Raw genomic sequence first — 23,990 nt, 5'->3', positions numbered from 1 at the left:
TGAACTTTTTGGGGATTGGCATGTATTAATAGGCATAAATTCTCTAATTAAAATAAAAAAATAATATATTACCATAACTTTGTATACACTATAAGTAAACTGTAGTTACGATATGCCAATCTCATAGTTTTGGTGCCAAGAAATAAAGAATTTAAAATTGATCATGAAATTGTAATAAAATAATAGTTTTTCTATAAATGGGATCAATAGAGGATAATAAATTAAAAGTTGCAATACATAATTTACAATTTATGCAAGTAAATATGATTAAAAACCAAAACGGAACATTTATTTTGTTATATAAAAAGATATCTTCATCAGTTTGATTTTAGTTTTTAATAAGATAAATAATTTAAGAATAGAAAGAAAAATCGAGAAAGTTTAATTTTGTTGTTATAAATAAATATTTATCTCTGTTGAACAATCTTTTTTAAATGACATTGACTTGTTTAAAAGAAATTAATTGATTAATACTATATTTAAGAATTATCATAAATTCCAACATTCTTAAGAGGACGCCACACCCGCATGTGTTGTCTTCGTCGTACAAGTGCGTAGCATAGCAAATTTTACGCTCAGCAGATCACGTTTATCTCCGTTATTTTAAAATTTAGAGTGAATTGACCTATTATAAAAACTAAAGGCAAGATTATTACCGAGTGCATCTCATAGGCTTTTTATTATATTTTAATTTTAAAGCGAGTTATGAGTATTTTAAAATTGTAAATAATTTTTATATCCAAAAATACTCATAACTCGGCTTAAAATGAAAATATAATAAAAAGCCTATGAGATGCACTCGGTAATAATCTTGCCTTTAGTTTTTATAATAGGTCAATTCACTCTAAATTTTAAAATAACGGAGATAAACGTGATCTGCTGAGCGTAAAATTTGCTATGCTACGCACTTGTACGACGGAGACAACACATGCGGGTTTGGCGTCCTCTTAAGCTGAAAAATAAAAGCAAGAATTTTTAAAACAAATCATATGAAAATTAGTAAATTTATAATTTTTCACCAAAGTTACATAAACCAATGATATATGATTAAATTATGACAAAAATTTGTTTTAGGCAACTGTTCCAGAAACAGCAGCTGATGAACTAGCCTTGGTTTCCTCTGGGAAAGGTACAAGCTTATCAAACACCTAAAATATCAAAATAATTAATAAAATGGAAAATATATTTTGTTTATAGTGATAAATTACTAACCTCTTGAAGTTCATCTTTATCCAACATGTGGTAAAATTTATCAGGTGTCACAGTTACTATTTCAATATTAGTAGGACTGAGCTTATCTTCCATAACTTGTTTCAATATGTTCAGAATAACATTAATAGCTTCATTTAATCCCATAGACTACAAAATAGAAATGATAAATAAATTAATAATAGTAATTTAATTAGGTAAATATAGTCTTTTTCTTTTAAAATGTATAATAGTATGTACTTTGTGATATTTTTCTTGTAATGTCTGTTGGGCACCTTCACTACCTGATCCAATAGCTTTAGCATTGTACTGGACATATGTACCTGATGGATCCAAATGAAATAATTGTGGACCATTATTATCAATACCTGCAAACATAATTGCGACACCAAATGGACGACTCTGAAAGTAAAAAAGAGTAATTTATATTAATATAGCTGATAACAAATACTCATTTAAATAATGCTTTGATGATTTATTTTTTACCATTGCTGGTTCTTTGCTATCATAATCTCCACTGAATTGTATAGCTAGATTAGATACAGCTTGTGCAACAGATTCAACACTCATTTGTTCGTTGTATGTAAACCAATGGTTTTGTGACTCAGCTCTAGCTCTTTCAACCATTGTACGGGAGTCTGCAATCAATCCACTAACTGCGCAACCTGAAAGTTATCCAGTATATTTTGTATAATAGTATAATAATCTACTAGTAATTCCTTGAGGTATAGTTTTCAAGTTTTCTACATACCGATGTGCTTATCAACTTCAAAGATCTTTTCAATCTTGCTAGTGATCATTAGCGGTGAAGTAATTCGTTTCTCTACACCTAATACTACTCCTTCAGGTGTACAAATGCCAATGGCCGTGGAACCCAATTTTATTGCCTCAATCGCATATTCCACCTAAAAAATGAGACCAATATTGATTATTTAGAGTAACAAGGTTATAGTTATTATACTATATTCCAAATTGTTTAAATTAGAATTAAATTTATACCTGAAATAGTCTGCCTTCAGGAGAGAATGTGTTTACTCCTCTATCGTATTCTGAACGTGTTAAGAACATAATTTAAAGCTTGAAAATATGCCTAGATTTTAAATAAACAAATATAATTTATAGTGATCTTATACTAATTTTAATTAAATATATATTTCATATACATAATATTGAAGAATAGTAACATAAAATTAAGTTTTTGTATCAGGTAGATAATATATCACGACATATTATTTACTAGGGACAAATGTTATGAATGTTTACCATTCGCTTTACATATTTCATTATTTATTTTACTTTTTTCATATTAACTGTTTGAAAATAAAAACATTAAGTGCAGGTATAAAAAGCATTTAATAGATACAATTTAAATAAAATATTTTATATTTTTTACCCAGTGTTTTAATATTTAAGCTTTGGCACCTAGTATTTACTTATTATTCCATTCACAGTGCCAATTTAGCAAACAAATCATTTGATTAGAATTTACTATAACATTAATTATAGAAATTGAAATAATTGACATCGTTCGATGCATAGGTAGATAGCTAAAGCTAAATCTTTGTTATTGTGTGACTAATTCTTTTTTAGGGCATACACAAATTAAATAATTAAAACATATTGCTTACCTGAATAATTTTAACTAGTAGTTAAAACTAAGATTTTTTTAGAGTTAAAAGAATTTTAAACTTTGTTCAATGCTAAGAATATTATGAAAAATTCAATCGTATATCCGTAGACCGTAATTCGTGTATCGTATGACTTGCAAAAGCGGCTTTAGGTTTAATTTTATTATCATTCAATCACTGACTGTCGTAGTTACGTCGTTGTTTGCGGTGATAACCTAACCTAAAATATCAAAGAGAATACATTTATCATAAAATGCTGATAAGGTCTATGGTCACGATTTAAGATATACAGGTTGCACATCGACAACTGATAAGGTGAAATACGAAATGACTATTGCAATAATTAATGTGTGGCGCTCCAAGCGGAAATATTCCATATAATAAATGTTTTATCAAAGCAATTTTAATAATTTTATCAATGACGATAATAAATTCATAAATATTAAATTCATATTTCATATTATTAATAAAAATAAACAGTAAATAGTATAGTCTGCCCTTCCTAATAAATGTTAAACATATTTTAACGCTTATAAGTTATAAGTATTCATTATATATATGCCAATTAACAAACAATATGTGAAAAGTACATAATACTATTGGATTCAAAACATATTAAGTAATATAAGGAATAAGCAGAGCCCAATTTAGGAATTTTGGGGCCCGGGTCAAATTTTTTAATGGGGCCCCAAAATTAATTATTATCTAAATTTTAAATAATCAACTTAAATTATAAATGTAGTCTTTATGCTATATAGATTTGTTATATTCAATTTATTTAAGATTATAAATCAATTATACCATAATAATAATATATTCCTAATTTTAAAACTGAAGATCGACATATTTTTATTTATTTGCATTTTTTTATACTAGAACATAAAGTTCATACAATATAATGTATCGTGTATACTACACTTTTATCGCGATCGACCAACAGTCCAATAAAGATCGACTGATTGGTGACGCTTCTTAATTCCTGATTTTGATTTGTAAAAGTTTTTTAACAATTTAGAAAAAAAGTTGACAATACATTTGGTTTTGGTTATTTTCGATTGAATATTTGTAAAAAATTTGGAACGGTCGCGACGTTTAGACGCTGTTTGTAAAACCGTTTTGACGCAGCGTTTGAATGCCGCGTCTAGTGTCGACTAACCGCAAGGTCTAGACGCTGTAAGGAAAACGTACCTTAATTACTTAATAAATATTAATAAAAATGAAACGATGAAATTAAAAATATGAATATAAATAAAGAAATGTAATAAAGTGCTTTTGACCAACTTTATCTTAAAACTTATTAGCTTATGTTATCAATTAGAAAATAATTTATTATAAATTCCATTACGATACCTACGTGACTAACGAAACTACGTAACCAATAATACCATACAATTATTTCAAAATGCCACTTTAATAATTAAATATCAACAGAGGCTCGGGGCCCCAAATAATATCGGGGCCCGGGGCTGCAGCCCCCCTAGCCCCCCCCCTAAGTTGGGCTCTGGGAATAAGGATGAATAACTGTATAAACATAAATACTATTAAAAAAAAAAAAAATAGGTATAAACAAGAATTTTAACATTTAACTAATTTAGACAACCTTTTTTTTAGTTTTATTTTTTTTTAGGTTTTTTTGATTTTCTAGATAAGTGTACTGTCTCATTCTCATTGTAATGTAATAAGAAAAAATGTATTAGTTAACATCTCAACTTTATGCATTGAACAAGAAAATTTAAGCTCAAACTTATTATTAAAGAACTCATTATAAGTAAGTTCAAACACATCATTTGAGTTAGCATGTTTTTCAAAACAAGTTTCCAGATATCTTAGAATTATAAACAAATTGTGATCTGGATGTGTAAGGTATCCTTTACTTTTTGCTTGAACTAAAGCAGCCTCTTGACCTACTGATGACGTATTTAAGTTCTTTAAGCCTTCAATGCAAATTAAGCATTTAGTTTTGTTAACTAAACGCTTTGCTATGTATCTATTAAATGTATTTATATAAATATTAATATATACTACTTTATAAAAGATATTTAGAGGTTTTTAAGTTATTACCCTGCCAAAAAATAGACTACACAATCAAATACTGTTGCATCTGCATAATCATGATCTAACAAAACGTCGTCCAAGTCCCAACATCCATCTTCAATAATTACATCAATTTTTTTTTTTAATTCTTCAACTTTTAGTTCTCTCTGAGAAATATTTTCTGGATCACTAATAATATCTTTTAAATATTGCATTGATATTATTGGTGACGTATCTGAAAGATAGAAAACATCATAATAATATTAAAATATTTCATATTTATATAAAAATAAAATAAATGTTTGAAACCTTCAAGTATACTGCAATTTCCAGACTTAGGAGGTTTGATTGCTGAGTATACAGAGAGCATACGATACAGCTGTAGAAAAGTAGGTGCAGTAGGGTGGTCATTAGGTCCCGATACTTGTCTGAGAATTCCAAAAAACTTCTACCAAAAAAAAACAATTCATTTTTAGAAAATATCAATAGCAATTTATATACATAATTAGTTTATAGTTAGTTTAATATTAAATATATCTTATATTATTATTTACCTCCAAACTGTCTTGATTTAGTTTAGCCGTTAAGACATAAGCAAAATTACATTCATCTAAAAGATAGTTGACTAAATCTAAAGTGGACTTTAACGTTATCTTTAAACCATCACATGTTGTCTGTGTCAAAAAATCTTTTGCGTCAATCAATTTATTTTCTAAATTATTTTCCCAATCATTTAACCATATTATTGCTTGATTTAATACCTAGAATAGATCATAATACATTTATAAAAGTTAAAAATATTAATATGAATAAAATATAATACACATGGTAATATTTTTGTTAAATCATAATTAAATTGTTAAAATTTTTTAGATCCATCATCCAACACAAAAACAAAACAACACTTAACATACTCAGTAAGGAGTAAATAAACAGTTATCTTTTAATTTTTGTTTATGCAAACACCATCTGAATAAAAAATACATTGTTCATAATATAAATTATTCTTTCATTTCTACTTACACAAGCATGCAACACAGACACAACACAAATACAAAAAAAAACCTCTAAGTCTTTGCTATTTTTTTTTATTCCTTCCTTAGGATATCTTCTGTTTAACGCATCAAATATATTGTTCATCATATAAGTAAATTTTATTGTTTCATCAGAATCATTGAAACATTGGAAATTTTTCTGTTTATAAAATTCCATTCCTATAGCCATTGACCTACTAAATATCTAAAAATATTTAAAATTTAAGTAACATTTTAACTATTTGTTTGTTTTATTTATATTAATTATACTTCTGCTGCATATTTGACTTTCATCTTTGAGAGATTGTTTAACTCAAAGTGGTGTTTTGTTAATTTAGGACATACTTTTGTAAGACTGTTACATTCTATTTTGAAAATACTAGAATAATGTTCCCATTTAATTGAAGGTAATGATGGGTTTATCTAAAATAAATATTTGTATGTATGATTACAAATATTTACAAAGTATTTTATTTCAAAATTTATTTAAAATAATTTCACCTTCAACATTTTGTTACTAAATAATCGATTTCTAACAGTTTTTAAAAGATGTGGAGCATCCGAAAACACGTATATCTTTTTAGAATTGTTAAACGGGTTTTGAAAATAATTTTGAAAATTATCTTTTTTAGCTGACACCTACAACAATATCAGTTACATATGCATTATATATATAATTTTAAATTTTTAGTTAAATAATTGTATTTTTGTTAAAAATGTACCCCTAAAGTGTTCCACATGGTGCGGTTTGTTGATGCACCATCGCTTGTTACACCAACTACATGCCCACCTGCGTTTTCAATTAACATAATTGCTTTTATTAACAGTTTTGCAATATCAACTCCTGCAAAAATATTTTGTGTATTAATTTTTATAATATTGTATTCAATATGTATTGAAAATAAATACCTTTTACGGGCCCGTGAGATGCAAAAACTGCTATTGGTTGTACTACATTATCGGCTAAGCTCTGCCACATAAAAACCAATCCGTGATTGGCTTTTAGATTTGAGTTTTTATTTGATTTTATTTCATCTCCGTAATCCTCAAGTCCAGAATAGGTAAGGGTTCGACTATTAACACTAAGACTTTCCCTTAAAAACATTTCATCCAACAGCAGAATTCCTATTTTTTGATTCTCAGTTTTAGCTGAAAATTTTTTTTGTAATAATTTGAACAAATTTGGATCAAAACCACATCCTATTTTCACAGCTAGTAAATGTTTCCTTATTGAGTTGACACATGGCAAGGGTAATATATTCTGTTCTCTTAAGAATTTATAACCACTAGGTGATCTATAATTAATATTATGAAATTAAAAAATATAGTTTCTGCAAAATAGGAATAAAAGTATAATCCTACCTAATTTGAAATAACAGACATAGTAGCATCCAGTTTTCACTGTATTTCCGATTCTTAGGATTTTTCATTTTTGCAGCATTAAATATTTCTTGGATTAGTTTTGTCTGGCACTCAGGTATATTGGAAGCATTTAGCATATTATTAAGACTGGAATCTGAAATGTCTTTCATCTTGTTTTGAATTTCAATCAAATCTCGTTGTAAACGAGCAATTTTTAGAGACGCTCTTGAATATTTCTGTTTAATAACATATTTAACTTTTTTTAGCTGCTTGATTGTTTTCTTTTTATTTGGAGAAAAATATGGTCTTTTAGATTTTCGAGATTCTTTGTTCTTAATAATATACAACAAACGTCTGCACCACAAACATATATTACTGAAACATTAAAATTATAAAATTTATAAATTTATATTAAATATAGTTTAAACATAAATTAAATTTGGAATTAATATAAGATTAAAATAGTTACCTAGATCTAGAGAATTGTCCATTAGTTAGTATTTGTGTACAGCTTGAGTGGTGCCACTGATCAAACAGTTTCTCACATTTAGGACCTAATGTTGATTGTATGACGTATGTCACCATATTTTTTTATTGATCCCACACCCTGACATAGTATAGCACTGTCTAATAATTTCAATACATTTTCTATATCATCCATACATTCAGGTATATAATTTTGTGAAAGCCCTAGTTTAGTTTTTGCAACTTCTTTACCATTTACTTGTATAAATATGTTTAAATCTATAATTACCAGTTTCAAAATAATGAGTATTAGTTTAAAAATTGTAAGTCCACAAATTTACCTTCAATTAGTACCAGTTGTTTCTCCAATGATCTAAATAAATCTTCTTTAAATTCACCAAGCTTAAAAAATCCAATTATTTCACCAATTCCCAGTTTATGACTGTTATTGAAAAACCATTTGTATGGAATGTTGATGAAATTAATATTCTGTCGAGCTAATTTAAAAAATTCTAAATTGTTTGAACTTTTTGAAGATATCTAAACCCAAAAGCAAGTACATAATAACTAATAAGTTATATTAATTGAGCAGAATACTAAATGTATGTAAAGTATTTTGGAATTTAACCTTATTAATTTCTGTTGGGGCAGTATTAGTAGGAGATTTTGCAGTATAGCAATAATCTTGTGCTACACTATAAGCATCTTCAGATATCTAAAAAAAGTATTTATCTATTATAAAAAAAATAATAGTCAATGAGTCTAAATGAAAATAGTAATACCTTCATTTTTTTTGGTGATGGACCACTTAGTTCATCGATGTTACAATTTTGTAAGTCCAAACTTGTACTATCGACACTTTCAGTGAAATTAATATTTTTTGGAATTGCTCCTGGACGAAGTTTTGATCTTTTGCGACATATCTGTCGAGAAAGAAAGGTTGTTAATAATTATAATATTGAGCATTTATTAATAAAATAAAATAACTTACAATATATTTATTTATACCTTGACCAGATTCCCATGTTTTTATAATATCATCAGTCTCAAAATGTAATTCGCAAATTCTTGAACTTGGATTTAATTGTAAGCCAATCGATTGTTCCCACAGATACAACAAAGTTTCATCTTTAGGAACTAAGAAGGTACTTTTATTTTTTGTTTTACATGAAGGAACACAGCAAGTCATTTTAAACAATAACACTTGACACTAGTGCAAGCTACTAGAATACCGATTCACGATTAATGATAAATATTATGAATACCGAAATACTCATGAACATGCGGTTAAAGATATACTATATCATAAAATCAAAATTAAAATTTATAAAAAGGCGGTAAAATATAAAATATATTATATTATCTATATTACCTTCTTATCATAATAATATGTAATATAGTTTAAAATTAGTTCTAAATTTCGTCACATGGGCGCCACTGGTTAATTATTAACAGCTGATTTTTATAGTCACTTTGTAAATCAGTCTGGAAGTGGTTTACTATAGGCACCTATAGGGCGATGTGCAACCTGTATATCTTTAATCGTGGCACATACACACCGTAAATGGTGCGCTTAAATGTTGGATTTAAACAGCTGATCAACTATGCGAGAAAAGCTACTAACGCTCCAAGCGTGGATTAAATCAACCAACAACCTGATAGTAAACCTATTCAAACAAATATTTTAGGCGGGCTTTAGAATTTGTAATTTGTATGTATAATATTTATTATATAAATATAGAATTTATAATTATCAGATATTAATGTTTATATTTTTTATTATACACTTCCTGATTCCTATATCCTATACCAACATTTATGTTTATTATTTAGATAATAAAAGATATTTCATAATTCTCTTGTTTTCTAAATCTAGTTTTTTATTTGAGTATCTATTTAAAAACATTATTATGGTGTCAAATAAATGCTGTGTAAATGGGTGTCACGAAAGTTCCAAAACAAAATTTGGCGTCCCTATTAAAGATATTGCTGTATGGGAAAAATCTTTAGGTACACAACTGACCAGTGTCTCTAGAGTGTGTGCTAAGCATTTTAAAAATAGCGACATAATTAATACTTGGGTGTCTGGCAGTGGCAACAATAAATACTCTGTAAGTTTTTAAAGAGCTTAAATAAATTGTTTTATTAAGGGTTAAGTATATTTTTTTTATATATTTGTGACTAGATTTGTTTAAAAAGACCAAGGCTGAAAACTGGAGCTGTACCAATTAATATAATTACTGATCATGAGAAAGTTAGTTATTTTAGTGAATACTTATAAGTTCTCTTAAATGTAAGCTAACAGTTGTATATCTCTTTTAAACTTTTACTAGGTAGTAGATACAACGTTAAACAGTGTAGTTACTCATGACCATAATTATAGCAAATTAACAAAAAAAAAAAGTATTCCTGAAGAATATGAGTATCCTGATGCTAAACGAACTTGTATTTCGATGGTTTGTTTTTCGGTTTTCTATAACTACAGCTTTGTAGGGCTGTCTATAGGTACAAACAAATTACATAAACTTGGAAATTTGTTGATTATTAGGTTACAGAAGACATTGAAAGTGTAAATGAAGTTGTAGTACAAGATGAATCATTATTTAATTCAGTGCTGAGTCAAATTGGCTCCATTGCTCTACCAAAAGGATGGTTTTTTGATATATCAATGGTTGATAATAATTTTCCAGTTGCTGTAACATTCTTTACTTTAAATAAATTTAATAACTGTAGCCAAAGGTATTTAGAAAAACAGTTGATTTTAAGCAAAGGCATGTATTTCATAAAAATTATTGATATTATAAATACAAAATTTAAGAATTAAGATATATCTTAAATCGTTAATAACTTAATTGAATAGGTGTTTGAATTTTGATTTTTGAATATTGATATTTGACATTAATTGTTGATAATTTGATATTATTGATAATGATGTTCTTTGTAGTACCAGGATAAATCACTAAAATGCAAAAGCGCTAACTGTTATTCTTGCTATGACAATATCGTTAATTTTAAGCGCACCAAAAAATTAGTTTCGTTGAGTAACCTGTTTATCTTAAATCGTGGTTCCAACACAGATTATATAAAACCAGAAGGTGCACTCAAGATGTATTGATAAGGTGTCGTCACTTGTACGAAATTTTGATTGAAAATTTTACCACAGATATCACCACCGGGAGCGCTGAATGTCCTATGAAGGCCGATGAATGAACACTTTTGTACGCCAAAGCCATAGAAAATTGAAAATATATTATGATTTAAGGAATAAAATTCAAGATTTCTGATTTTATATTGTAAATGACTATGACTTGTATGTTCTAAATTATTTGTATGTTTGTATTTAAATACTTTATTTTTTTCAAATACAATTATTAATATTATTAAATATACTGTCATTACTCTTTTAAATTTCCTATTCCAAAAAAAAAAAAAAATGAAAAATGTATGAGTTAATTCACTAAATTATCATACCTACATAAAACTTTCCATATTCAAAAATTTGAGAAGTACTGCTTAAGATTAATCTGTAGAATATCTAAATATACATATATATATTATATATATATTCAAAAATAAAAGTCGAACATGTACAAACATGAACATTGAACAAGCATGTACATTGTACAAATATGCTTAAACTGTAGATATGTCACTTGAAATCATATGCCTATTTGGTTGTCAAAATAATAATTTTACCCTAAACATTATTCACTTTGCACTGTATTCACTTCACAACGTTGAAAATATACCTTTCAAAACATCTAGTTTTTATTATTTTTTTAAAAAATGCCAAACAAATGTTTTGTGCCTGGTTGCAGAACTGGTTATGCTTCTCAAAAAATGTAACTTAGAAGACAAAACCAATTTCATTATTTAAGCCTAAGCGGTAATATTTTTTAATTGTTTTAAAGAAAGTTAAATTTATAATCTATTACTGTTTGAACTTGAGCCGCGCTCGTGGCTAACAGTGTGACCGTCTGGACACTTGTCGTGTCACCCCGTTGGCTGACCGATGTCGAAGTGCGCTTGCGCGGAGCTTTTGGCGACCGGCATCGCTGACCACCGGTTCTCCAGCGGCTCGCTCTCTATTCACCACCGTCGTCCGGTATAGTTGCCATGACCGGGTGTCATGCGCCCCTTTTTTTTGTGTACTACCTTTTCGTCGTGTGTCGACCGACAAATCCTGTAGTTCCATATATTGTATACGTTAGTCTATCGCAGTGTGTGCCGTATGGATGTCGACGGCCTTATAATTCATAATAAATTATAGTTGCGTCGCGCGTCGATCATTTTTATTATTTTGTATGCGGGTTTGATTCCCAACATCACCCGTCGCACGTAATTACACGTGCCCACAATTTCGTGTGCGTCTATAATAAGTCGCGGGATTATCGTGTGTCTGGTGTATGAGGCACAATATAACGCAGCCGCCGTCAAGAGGTCAACGAGCTCACCATCGCCGAGCCATCTACAACATAATTTGGCTACCTCACGGGACGAACTAACTTCGCACACCATTCGTATCAATCGTCGTGGGATTCCGCCATCATTGCGACTAGCGGTATCGTTACTATTATTATTATTGTATTTTTTGTCATATATATTTTTATTTAGTCTTGCATATTGCGCATTTGTTGTGCCCTTAATTATATTATTTTATTGGTATTATTAGTTATTATTATTATAAAAACGGTCCGAAGAGACGTCTTCGGAGTTGTAACGTATTAACGTATAACATTGTTTGTACTTTAGGTGTAAGACACGTCTGATTATTATATATTCTGTATACCATATTTATTATTTCTTTCTAGTATTAATATTGTCATTCATCCCCAAACACTCCGCGAGTCGTCCAGCAAACTGCTCAAGCAAGTGCTGGCGGCGTAAACATTTGGTAGCAGAGCGTGGTTTTTTCCGTGTCAGTGGGGACCCGGTGAGCGTTGTGCGTGGGTATTGGTAATGTTATTATAGGACAAATTGTATTAGACACTTAATTAGTGAGATCAGCGCACGGTTCCGAGCGTTATCGTAGGCCGCTAGTGCAATTGCCTCGATATCAAGCATTATCGGTATTGCCCTTATAGACGCGCGTTATATATTATTATAGTGTTTATCATCGTGTATATTATAGCGTATAATATTATTATATTATTATAGTATTACATAGGTAGTGTTTTATCTTTTATACTTTATTTCATTTATCATGGTAAACGAGGAGCAGCAGCGGGTAGATCGGTTGACGCGATCGAAATTGTTCGCCGATGCAAAGCGCAAGGCCGCAATATCAGCTATTCGAGCAACACACGCATTATCATTATGTGCGTTAAAGGAGCCTGATATAATTTCTGAATTTTTAATAGCAGCCACTGATTTGGAAAGTCAGTGGGCTCAATTTAAATTGGAAGACGAGTCTTTTTTAGAACATTTAATTAATCTCGGTGAATCGGATGATTATTCGGTGGACTTGCCGGCAGAAGTTCGAGCTCTAATTAATGCGTCGCGTTCTGTCGTAGAAAGGTTGACCCCGAAAGGCGTGGATACAATTGATTTATCGTACCTTAAATGTCAAGTAGGACCGTCTGTCACCCCGAATAACCAACCGGGTCCGACAAAACAATTGTCTCGACTTCCTGATATTCCGTTGCCCGAATTTGACGGTGATTATCGTTATTGGCCTACTTTCTGTGATGCGTTTGAATCTTTGGTCAATAGTCGCCCCAATATATGTGATATCGACAAATTATATTATTTAAAAGGATGTCTAAAGGGCCGTGTGGCAGATGCTGTGAGAGATATACCATTGTCGGCGGAAAATTACGCATTGGTGCGGTCGACGCTTTCAGATCGATTTTATCGTCCACGGTTAGTGGCTATGTCTTTGGTCGACAAATTGTTAGGCGCTACGCCCGTTAAACAGGAGTCTCTTTCCGAACTTAATAGTTTCATGTGTTCATTTAGTGAAAGTATGTCTCTCCTCAACGCGTTAAAAATTCCAGATTTACGGTCTTTTATTTTATTTTCGGTTGCTTTTCGTTGTTTGCCGGTATCGACGCGCAAATTGTTCGAAACAAGTACGATATCCGATTATCCAACAATCGACGAGCTCATGAAATTTTTGCGAAACCGCGTCGCCGTATTGGAGGTTGTAGGCGAACATCGTGATCACGGCGCCCTCATTGCGCATACAAAATCGACGCCACAACATAGCCACCTCAAAAGGGAAACAAACCGATTAGGGAAGTCGCGGTTTTCGTCCCATCCCACTACGTTAGTTACGACTAAACCGTCTAACTCGACAAATAATAGTTGTCCGTGTTGTTCTGGCGCGCATGGTTTAGGGGTATGCGCTAGATTTAAAACGTGGGCTGTTGACGAGCGCTCTCGCTGGACCCGGGAGCATAAATTATGTTTTAACTGCTTTAGCGCCGATCATTGGGCTCCTAAGTGTACTGCCAAGTCGCGATGTCACGACTGTTCTCGTAGGCATCACTCCCTCCTTCACCCGCCGGGGACTGCTACTCATGTTAGCGGGGACGCACAACAGTCGGATGTAGTGTTATGCGCGTCTGCACCACCGCCACAAGTGTCTAAAGCCACGTCGGTATTGTTAGGAACGGCACTATTACATGTACGTGACAGGGCGGGCTCGTGGCAAACCGTACGCGCACTAATTGATTGCGCGTCACAAATTAGTGTAATAACTACCGCGTGCGCCGATCGGCTGGGACTTCGGCGTGATCGATGGACCACACCCGTGACAGGTTTGTCTGGCGTTACAATTATGGATGTTCAGGGCCGTGTCGATTGCGTAATACAGCCGCGATATTCGAACGATCCAGTGTTATCAGTTCAGGCGTGGGTGCTGCATTCAATCACTAATGATCTCCCTAGGAATATATTACCTGCAGGTATAAAAGACCGATTTTCGAATTTAGCGTTGGCCGATCCGTCGTTCCACATTACAGCTCCGGTCGATTTATTGTTGGGGGGTGACGTGTATGCGGCAGTAATGGACGGGCGCAAAATCACGGTTGACAAAAATCTGCCGGTCGCGTTTAGTTCGATTTTTGGCTGGATTTTGATGGGACCAATTTCTGAGGGGGAACTGACGTCATTTCATTCATTCCCGGTGTCCCTTACTATTTCCCTAGAGGGACTCATGCATCGCTTCTGGGAAGTCGAAGAGCCAGAGGTTGCTCCGGAGACCTTTACTGATGATGGGCGATGCGAACAAATTTTCCGAGACGGACACGTGCGTCTGCCGTCCGGTCGTTTTGCCGTGCCACTACCGTTCCGCGCAACCGTTTCCGACCGTACATTTGATCGATCCCGTGAAACAGCAATAAAACGGTTCGAATCGTTAGAACTCAAATTGACCACGGATCCTAAGCTTAAGTCAATGTATAAAGATTTCATGGCCGAATATCTCGCGTTAGGTCATATGTCGGTTGCAACAACCCCCGGGCAATATTATATTCCCCACCATGCTATATGTAAGCATGACGGTGTAGATACGAAAATTAGAGTAGTTTTTGACGCATCCGCGAAAGGTCCCACGGGTATGTCGTTGAATCGCGCGTTGCTTCCCGGGCCCAAATTACAACGCGATATAGTTGATATTTTGATCCGTTTCCGTTTATTTCGCCACGCATTCACGGCGGACATCTGCAAGATGTACCGTCAAATTTTGATTTTACCTGAGTTCCGTACTTATCAACACATATTGTGGCGCGACTCCCCGCTCGATCAACTGATTGATTATGAACTTAATACCGTGACGTATGGAGTAAATTGCGCCCCCTTTCTTGCACTCCGCGTGCTGCGCGCCATAGCCGACAGTGATTGTGAGTCGTTTTTACGAGTTCGCGACGCGTTATGTCACCAAACATACGTTGACGATATTTGTTACGGGGCTGATACCATCACCGATGCGGTCGCTGTCCAATCGGAATTAAATTCAGTACTGGCGCGGTCCGGTCTCGAATTACGAAAATGGTCAAGTAATACCCCGGCTATCTTGCAGGCCGTACCGGCCGAGCATTGCGTGGTAAAATCTACGTCATTCGCCGACGATGATAGCGTAGGCACGAAGGTTCTCGGTATACACTGGTATCCGAATGATGATTATTTTTGTTGTGAACTCAGTTTAGAGGTGTCACCAAAATTCACGAAACGTGGAATTTTGTCACTGACGGCCCAATTTTTCGATCCGTTGGGTTTGTTTGCCCCGGCGATTTTTTTAGCTAAACATATTATGCAACGTACATGGCAGGCGGCGTGTGAGTGGGACGGGCCGTTGCCATGCGACATCCGCACCGATTGGGCACAATTCGTGATCGAGTTGCCACAGCTTTCGGCCGTTCGCGTTCCGCGGTTTTGCAACACCACTCCGGGTACGACATGTTTGTTATACGGTTTCTGTGCCGCGTCATTACGAGGGTACGCGGCTGTGGCTTATTTGCGCGTACTCGATGCACCACGAGATTCGTCAGTCTTTCTTATCGGTACAAAGACCAAATAAGCTCCAATGAAAACGTTGACGGTGCCACGATTAGAGCTAAACGCTGCCTTGTTGCTTATTCGATGGTTGAATCGCGTAAAAGTTGCTCTCGGTGATCGCGTTACCATTGTAGACACCTTCGCGTGGACGGACTCGTTAGTGGTCCTGTCGTGGCTGACTGTCCCACACGAAACGTTTAAACAATACGTATCGAACCGCGTACATCAGATTCAGTCCGTTTTACCAGATTGTCATTGGCGATATGTGTCAACGCTCGAAAACCCCGCCGACTGTGCGTCACGTGGAATGATGCCGTCAGAATTACCAAAATTTATGTTGTATTGGCTCGGCCCAGAATTTATTAGGGACCATCCGAAAGAATGGGGGAGGGATAAGGATCGTCTACCGTGTTCCGAATTGCCCGAAGTCCGGCCCATCAACCTCTTAGTACAATCTAAAGACCACCCTTCGGAGTGGTTCGCGCGTTTTTCTTCGTACGATCATATGATTCGCGTAGTTGCCAGGATGCGCCGTATGCTGCCAAAAGGCCGTCGCCGACCTACCGAGGTGACACCGGTCCTCACGCGTATCGAGCTCGACGATGCGTTACGCGTTATTGTTCTCCATTCACAGCAGTCTTTTTTCGCCGAACTCCGCGACGAGTTGCGTAAGAACGTCTGTGCATCTTCGAAGCCTCTCGCTCGGCTATGCCCGTTTATCGATGACCACGGAGTCATTCGCGTAGGTGGTCGACTAAGGCATTCCGACCTACCGTTCGAAACGAAACACCCAATATTGCTGTCAAAGTCGTCTTTTTTATCGACGTTAATTTGCCGGCGTTGGCATAAAATAACGTGCCATTCTGGCCCGCGCGTTATGTCCGCGATGATCCGTCGACACTTCTGGATTGTGTCTCTCCGCTCGGTTATCCACACTATCTTGACACAATGTACGGTGTGTGTTCGTTTTGACGGTCGTAACCCACAACCATTGATGGCTGATTTGCCCGGATCGCGCGTACAACAATGTAGAGCTTTTACCCGGGTGGGCGTGGATTACGCGGGTCCGTTGTCAATGCGCGAACTACGGTTGCGCAAATCGCGTACGTACAAAGTTTATATCGCAATATTTGTGTGTTTTGCCGTTAAAGCTGTTCACTTAGAACTTGTGACAGATCTATCCACTGAAGCCTTTATGGCAGCCTTTGATCGTTTTGTGGCCAGACGCGGTATGCCCAGCGAAATATTTTCTGATTGTGGTACAAATTTCGTGGGCGCCGCGCGACAACTACGTCAGTTGATTAACAGTCCCGCGTCGCAATTAACCATAACGTCAGTAGCTATGTCATGCACATGGCATTTTAATCCCCCCGCGGCCCCTCATTTTGGTGGGCTTTGGGAAGCAGCAGTACGCTCAGCCAAAAGATTACTAACCCGCGTTGTAGGCTCACACGTTTTGACGTACGAAGAATTCAGTACAGTGTTGTGTCGGGTTGAAGCAGTTTTAAATTCGCGACCCCTTACTCCGTCTTCATCAGATCCGCTCGATCTCGAATGCTTGACACCGGGGCATTTCCTCGTCGGTCAACCGCTGCTCGCTGTGCCTCCTCGATCACCCATATCCCCAGATCGCCCTATAGTTAATAGGTGGAAATTACTAGATCATTGTCACCAGAATTTCTGGCACCGGTGGTCGACAGAGTACCTTCATACTCTCCAAGAACGGGTTAAATGGACTGATAGCCGTCCCAACGTCAAAGTAGACGATATGGTAGTTCTCCGGGACCCCTTAGCGCCGCCTTTAGATTGGCGACTTGGTCGCGTGACTGGTGTCGAACCGGGGGCCGATGGAGTGGTCAGGGTTGTGCACGTATTGACGTCCCGTGGCATGCTTACTCGTCCAGTAGTCAAAGTGATAGTACTGCCTACCGACGGCCAGTAGCACTTAACAATAATTTCCTTGTAACATTTACCATTATACTCGCACAATTGCTTATGGTCATAGTTTGTGGTCTCGTTCTGAGTTCCTCGACTTCACCGACCACCGCGCCGAGTTACCTATTCTTGTTTTGACATATTATTATTATTATAATTGCTATACTACTCGCGGGGTGTTCGGACGCAAAGTTTATAATTATTATATAATATACTATATTTTGTATTTTGTATTTTCTTTTCTATTATTATATATATATATGTATACACGTTTGTACGTTAACATTTTGTTTTATATTTTATATCATATGTATTTTTCCCTTTTTATATGTTATTATGGACCATATGTTCACCTACGTTATGAATTTTTTTTTGTTTAACGATATCCGCCGTCACTCAGAACGTAGCCTACAGTTAGATGTGCACCACGGTTCCTCCGCCTTCGAATACTTCATATTTTACGATATATGTGAGGCGACGCCTCCCATAGGGGGAGGATGTTTGAACTTGAGCCGCGCTCGTGGCTAACAGTGTGACCGTCTGGACACTTGTCGTGTCACCCCGTTGGCTGACCGATGTCGAAGTGCGCTTGCGCGGAGCTTTTGGCGACCGGCATCGCTGACCACCGGTTCTCCAGCGGCTCGCTCTCTATTCACCACCGTCGTCCGGTATAGTTGCCGTGACCGGGTGTCGTGCGCCCCTTTTTTTTGTGTACTACCTTTTCGTCGTGTGTCGACCGACAAATCCTGTAGTTCTATATATTGTATACGTTAGTCTATCGCAGTGTGTGCCGTATGGATGTCGACGGCCTTATAATTCATAATAAATTATAGTTGCGTCGCGCGTCGATCATTTTTATTATTTTGTATGCGGGTTTGATTCCCAACATCACCCGTCGCACGTAATTACACGTGCCCACAATTTCGTGTGCGTCTATAATAAGTCGCGGGATTATCGTGTGTCTGGTGTATGAGGCACAATATAACGCAGCCGCCGTCAAGAGGTCAACGAGCTCACCATCGCCGAGCCATCTACAACATAATTTGGCTACCTCACGGGACGAACTAACTTCGCACACCATTCGTATCAATCGTCGTGGGATTCCGCCATCATTGCGACTAGCGGTATCGTTACTATTATTATTATTGTATTTTTTGTCATATATATTTTTATTTAGTCTTGCATATTGCGCATTTGTTGTGCCCTTAATTATATTATTTTATTGGTATTATTAGTTATTATTATTATAAAAACGGTCCGAAGAGACGTCTTCGGAGTTGTAACGTATTAACGTATAACATTGTTTGTACTTTAGGTGTAAGACACGTCTGATTATTATATATTCTGTATACCATATTTATTATTTCTTTCTAGTATTAATATTGTCATTCATCCCCAAACACTCCGCGAGTCGTCCAGCAAACTGCTCAAGCAAGTGCTGGCGGCGTAAACAATTACTATTAACTATACATTTATACGGATTAAATTATTTTCAACATTGTAATATAAATATAATATAGGTACCTATATAAAAAGAACAATAACAATTTACATAAATCAATATTTTATTTAAATATTCATACTATTTGTAACAGGAGTTAATCGAAGTGTGGAATAAAAAAATTCTAAGGTTAGGTCCAAATTTACCCAAATACCTGAGCGATAAAACAATGAAAAGAAAGCCACCTACACTGCGGATTGCTCTAACAAAGGTTTCATAATTATATTTCATTACATATTATGTAGATATAGTGTCATCCTATGTGTCGCAATAGATAATATTTTTTTCTTAAACAATATTTTTTAAATCTGATTTCTTCTATTAATTATTACGCTTCTAATAAACCATATATTTTTAAAGTGCTTTAACAATCATCGAAGAATATAAAAATATGGTTCTATCAGAGCATAATAATATTCAAACATCATATTTCAATAGTATTGTTTACAAAAAAATGTATTGCAATTTGCAAGTAATAATTGGTTTGGTTAAATTCAGGAAACGCTTAATGTAAAGTGAAAATTTGATGCCAGAGTTATTTGATAGTTCACCGCATCCAGGTTTGATGAATGAGTATGTTCCAAAATGTATCACAGAAGAAACATATGATGTTCACTTGGATGCAAATAATGTTAAACTTCCAGGAAGTATGTGGGGTTTGCATACAAATGGAAAAGAAACTTTATTTACCTATATCACTGGCCTAAAAAATGATAAATGTGTTAGGTTTTCATCATCTATACCACAGGTTTTTATAATAATAATAGTTAATAGGCAACTATTTTATACATAAATATATTAACTATAAATTAATAAATTAATCTTATATTATAAATTACAAATAAAACTATATGAATACAATAGTAGGTAATAAATATTTACAATATTAAGGTTTTCATAAGAGAAAAAGCATTGCCTATTGGAAAATTAACAACATGTCGAAACGACGTGGAAAAATTATTGAAAAATGTTGATAATATTAAAATTTGTCCTGGATATGGTGGAATCTGGTCTAAAAGTTGTGAAATAACTTTGGAAGGAAAAAGTATAAAATGTAAATGCTGTCGTCAACTTCAGTATAATGATAAAAAAAAACAAAGAAATAGTGTATGCTTCAAAATAATGAATCCTATGTATAAAAGAAGCCAACAAACAAGTCGTCTTTTTAATAAGGCATTAAACTAATCACAATATATTATTTAAAAGCATTTTTGTACCCTTCATATATATTTTAAATTATGTACATACAGATGAAAACTTTGAAAACTGATATAAATAATTTAATTAACAAATGTAAAACTTTGGAAATTGAAAAAATTGAAGAAATTTTGAAAGATCTTTCACCTAAACAAAAAGAAGCTGTTAGAACAATTTTTAAAGCTTCATCTGTTAAATCCCAAAAAGGAATGAGATATTCTAATGACTGGGTATATGAATGTATACTCATGAAGATTAAAGGACCAGCTTTATATAGAAAGATTAGACGGGACAACATTTTACCATTACCATCCTTGCATAGGCGTTAATTTGGCTTGCTAGAAGGGGGGGGCTAACGCTAAGATTATAATTTATAACATTAGAAATTTATAACAAGGCTATACTATTTTTTAGGGGGGCTAAGCCCCCCAATTTACGCCTATGCATTCTTGTAAACTTTACAAAGGTATATTCAGCAATTACAGCCTTCTTATGGATTTCAAGAGAGTGTTTTTAAAATGATAAAAGAAAAAGCTAAATATATCCCTAATTTTGAGAAACACGGTATATATATATTCTAAAATTATTAAATGTATTGTTTAAATAGTTATTTAATTAAAATGATTACTTTGGTTAGGATGTTTGTTATTGGATGAAATGGCTTTAACACCAGCAGCAGTGGCGTAATTAGGAATTTGTCTTAGGGTGGGATAAACATTTTTTTCCACACAAAATACTTAGATTTTCAAGTACAATATCTGGGAAAACTATTTCCTCAAAAATTCTTAAACTAATATATATGTACACAAAATGTATTAATAAATGTGCTTTAAAATTCTATACAATATTATAATAATTTCTTCAAAATGTAAATTTTGAATATATTAGAATTAAAATTTACTTTTAAATTAAATAATAATTTATAGATTTCTTGAAATTTGGGAACAAATTTGGTAAAAAATGTTGATAATTCCGCTAAATATCGTTTAAAGTCATTTGTATTGAACTAATCATACTTTTCATATTTTTATCGTTAAGTTCACATTATTTTACATCTAAAACACGTCTTTACTATACATTTGGGTGAATACAAAAAATAGAAAAAAAATTTGGTAAAAAATGGTGATAATTCCGCTAAATATCGTCTAACGTCATTTTTATTGAACTAATCATACTTTTTATATTTTTATCGTTAAGTTCACATTATTTTACATCTAAAACATGTCTTTACACAACATTTGGGTGAATATATAAGGTCGTAAAAAAATTTTGAAAAAAAGGTGATGAATCCGCTAAATATCATCTTAAGTCATTTCTATTAAACTAATCATACTTTTTATATTTTTAACGTTAAGTTCACATTATTTTACATCAAAAACACGTCTTTACAATACATTTGGATGAATACAAAAGGTCGTAAAAATATTTTGAAAAACAGGTGATGAATCCGCTAAATATCGTCTTAAGTCATTTCTATTAAACTAATCATACTTTTTATATTTTTAACGTTAATTTCACATTATTTTACATCTAAAACACGTATTTACAATACATTTGGGTGAATACAAAAAATAGAAAAAAAATTTTGGAAAAAGTTGGTAAAAAATTGTGATAATTCCGCTAAATATCGTTTAAAGTAATTTGTATTAAACTAATCATACTTTTTATATTTTTAACGTTAAGTTCACATTATTTTACATCTAAAACACGTATTTACAATACATTTGGGTGAATACAAAAAATATAAAAAAATTTGGGAAAAAACTTGGTAAAAAATGGTGATAATTCCGCTAAATATCGTTTAAAGTCATTTGTATTGAACTAATCTTACTTTTTATATTTTTAACGTTAAGTTCACATTTTTTGACAACTAAAACACGTCTGTACAATACATTTGGGTGAATATAAAAGGTCGTAAAAAAATTTTGAAAAACAGGTGATGAATCCGCTAAATATCGTCTTAAGTCATTTCTATTAAACTAATCATACTTTTTATATTTTTAACGTTAAGTTCACATTATTTTACATCTAAAACACGTAAGTAGTATAGATGTACCATTCCTGGCGCACTTTTATTTTTATCAGTAAAAGATCACAAAGAAAACAATGTGCAAAAAGATCAGACAATTGAAATGCAATAATTATTAAAATATTTTTCATAGAACTTATGATATTAATAATTGAAAATTTAAATGCAATAATTATTAAAATATTTTTCATAGAACTTATGATATTAATAATTGAAAATTTAAATGCAATATTTCCCCAAAAATATTTTTCACAAAAAATATGAAATTAATAATTAAAAATTGAATTGCAATAATTATTAAAATATTTTTTTTTTTTACAAAACTTATGATATTAATAATTAAAATTGAAATATAATAATTATTAAAAAGAAATTGAATACCTTAGTTAAAGGAATTGAAATGTATAATAAAACAATGGATACAACTATCAAAGATTTTAATAAATTACAAGAAAATGAAATGCAAAATGAAATAGAAAAATCAATATTAAATAATAAAATATTAGTTAAGTTTTGTAAATATGAATACTATATTACTAATAATAAAAATATTAAAATCATGAAATATAATCTAAATGCAATCCCTATTAAAGGAAATATTATAATGTCGATAATGGACACAATATTTCTGGAAATGGAAAGCCTTATGCTTCTAAAATACTAGAATCACCAACTTGGCTCGAAATTTGTAAGATAGCCAATGATATGATAATTACAACAGGTACTTTTTTATTCAAATATCTTCATGATATTTGTGTTTTTCAAGATTTAGGAAATATTAAAATTTGTTGTCTTGGCATGGGAGGTACAGATTCCGATCACAAATTGCTTAGAATATAACTAAATAATCATCATTTTTTAATAGAAATATTTCTATTAAAAATATCTTAATAAATTATATTTAAATAAATTTTTTATAATTGTCAATAAATTCTAAACATAAATGTCCACATATAGGTGGATCATCATAGTTTTGAAACTTGTCATTGTTATACCACAGATTATCATCACCTAAATAATTTAAAATTTCAGGAGGAGGAGTACTCGAAAATGAATCAAAATATATTTTATAATTTTTTATTTTTTTCCATGCAACC

General features: G+C 33.0%; 4 protein-coding genes across 4 annotated transcripts; 3 read left to right on the top strand and 1 right to left on the bottom strand.

The window, feature by feature from the left end:
* Positions 1-990: 990 nt before the first annotated feature.
* LOC107172659 (proteasome alpha5 subunit) lies at positions 991-2,995 on the bottom strand. Its single transcript, XM_089228788.1, has 7 exons — positions 2,838-2,995; positions 2,209-2,299; positions 1,961-2,114; positions 1,696-1,874; positions 1,450-1,611; positions 1,213-1,359; positions 991-1,148 (listed from the first exon to the last, which is right to left on the bottom strand). The coding sequence occupies exons 2-7, from the start codon at positions 2,275-2,277 to the stop codon at positions 1,071-1,073; spliced, it is 789 nt and encodes a 262-aa protein (XP_089084914.1). The 5' UTR covers positions 2,278-2,299; positions 2,838-2,995; the 3' UTR covers positions 991-1,070.
* A 9,940-nt stretch (positions 2,996-12,935) lies between these two features.
* LOC149054718 (uncharacterized) lies at positions 12,936-16,253 on the top strand. Its single transcript, XM_089228584.1, has one exon. The coding sequence runs from the start codon at positions 12,936-12,938 to the stop codon at positions 16,251-16,253; it is 3,318 nt and encodes a 1,105-aa protein (XP_089084710.1).
* A 6-nt stretch (positions 16,254-16,259) lies between these two features.
* LOC107171353 (uncharacterized) lies at positions 16,260-18,173 on the top strand. Its single transcript, XM_015521593.2, has one exon. It carries the CDS (start codon positions 16,260-16,262, stop codon positions 18,171-18,173), a length of 1,914 nt encoding a protein of 637 aa, XP_015377079.2.
* A 2,616-nt stretch (positions 18,174-20,789) lies between these two features.
* On the top strand, positions 20,790-21,551 carry LOC149054717 (uncharacterized). The gene is made up of 4 exons (XM_089228583.1): positions 20,790-20,840; positions 20,918-21,182; positions 21,318-21,428; positions 21,502-21,551. The coding sequence occupies exons 1-4, from the start codon at positions 20,790-20,792 to the stop codon at positions 21,549-21,551; spliced, it is 477 nt and encodes a 158-aa protein (XP_089084709.1).
* The last annotated feature ends 2,439 nt before the right edge of the window (positions 21,552-23,990 follow it).

Source organism: Diuraphis noxia, unplaced genomic scaffold, assembly GCF_037042655.1.
Source record: "Diuraphis noxia isolate RWA-SAM2 unplaced genomic scaffold, SU_Dnox_SAM2 contig0005, whole genome shotgun sequence".
NCBI lineage: Eukaryota > Metazoa > Arthropoda > Insecta > Hemiptera > Aphididae > Diuraphis > Diuraphis noxia.
This window is presented reverse-complemented; position numbering and strand designations above follow the sequence as displayed.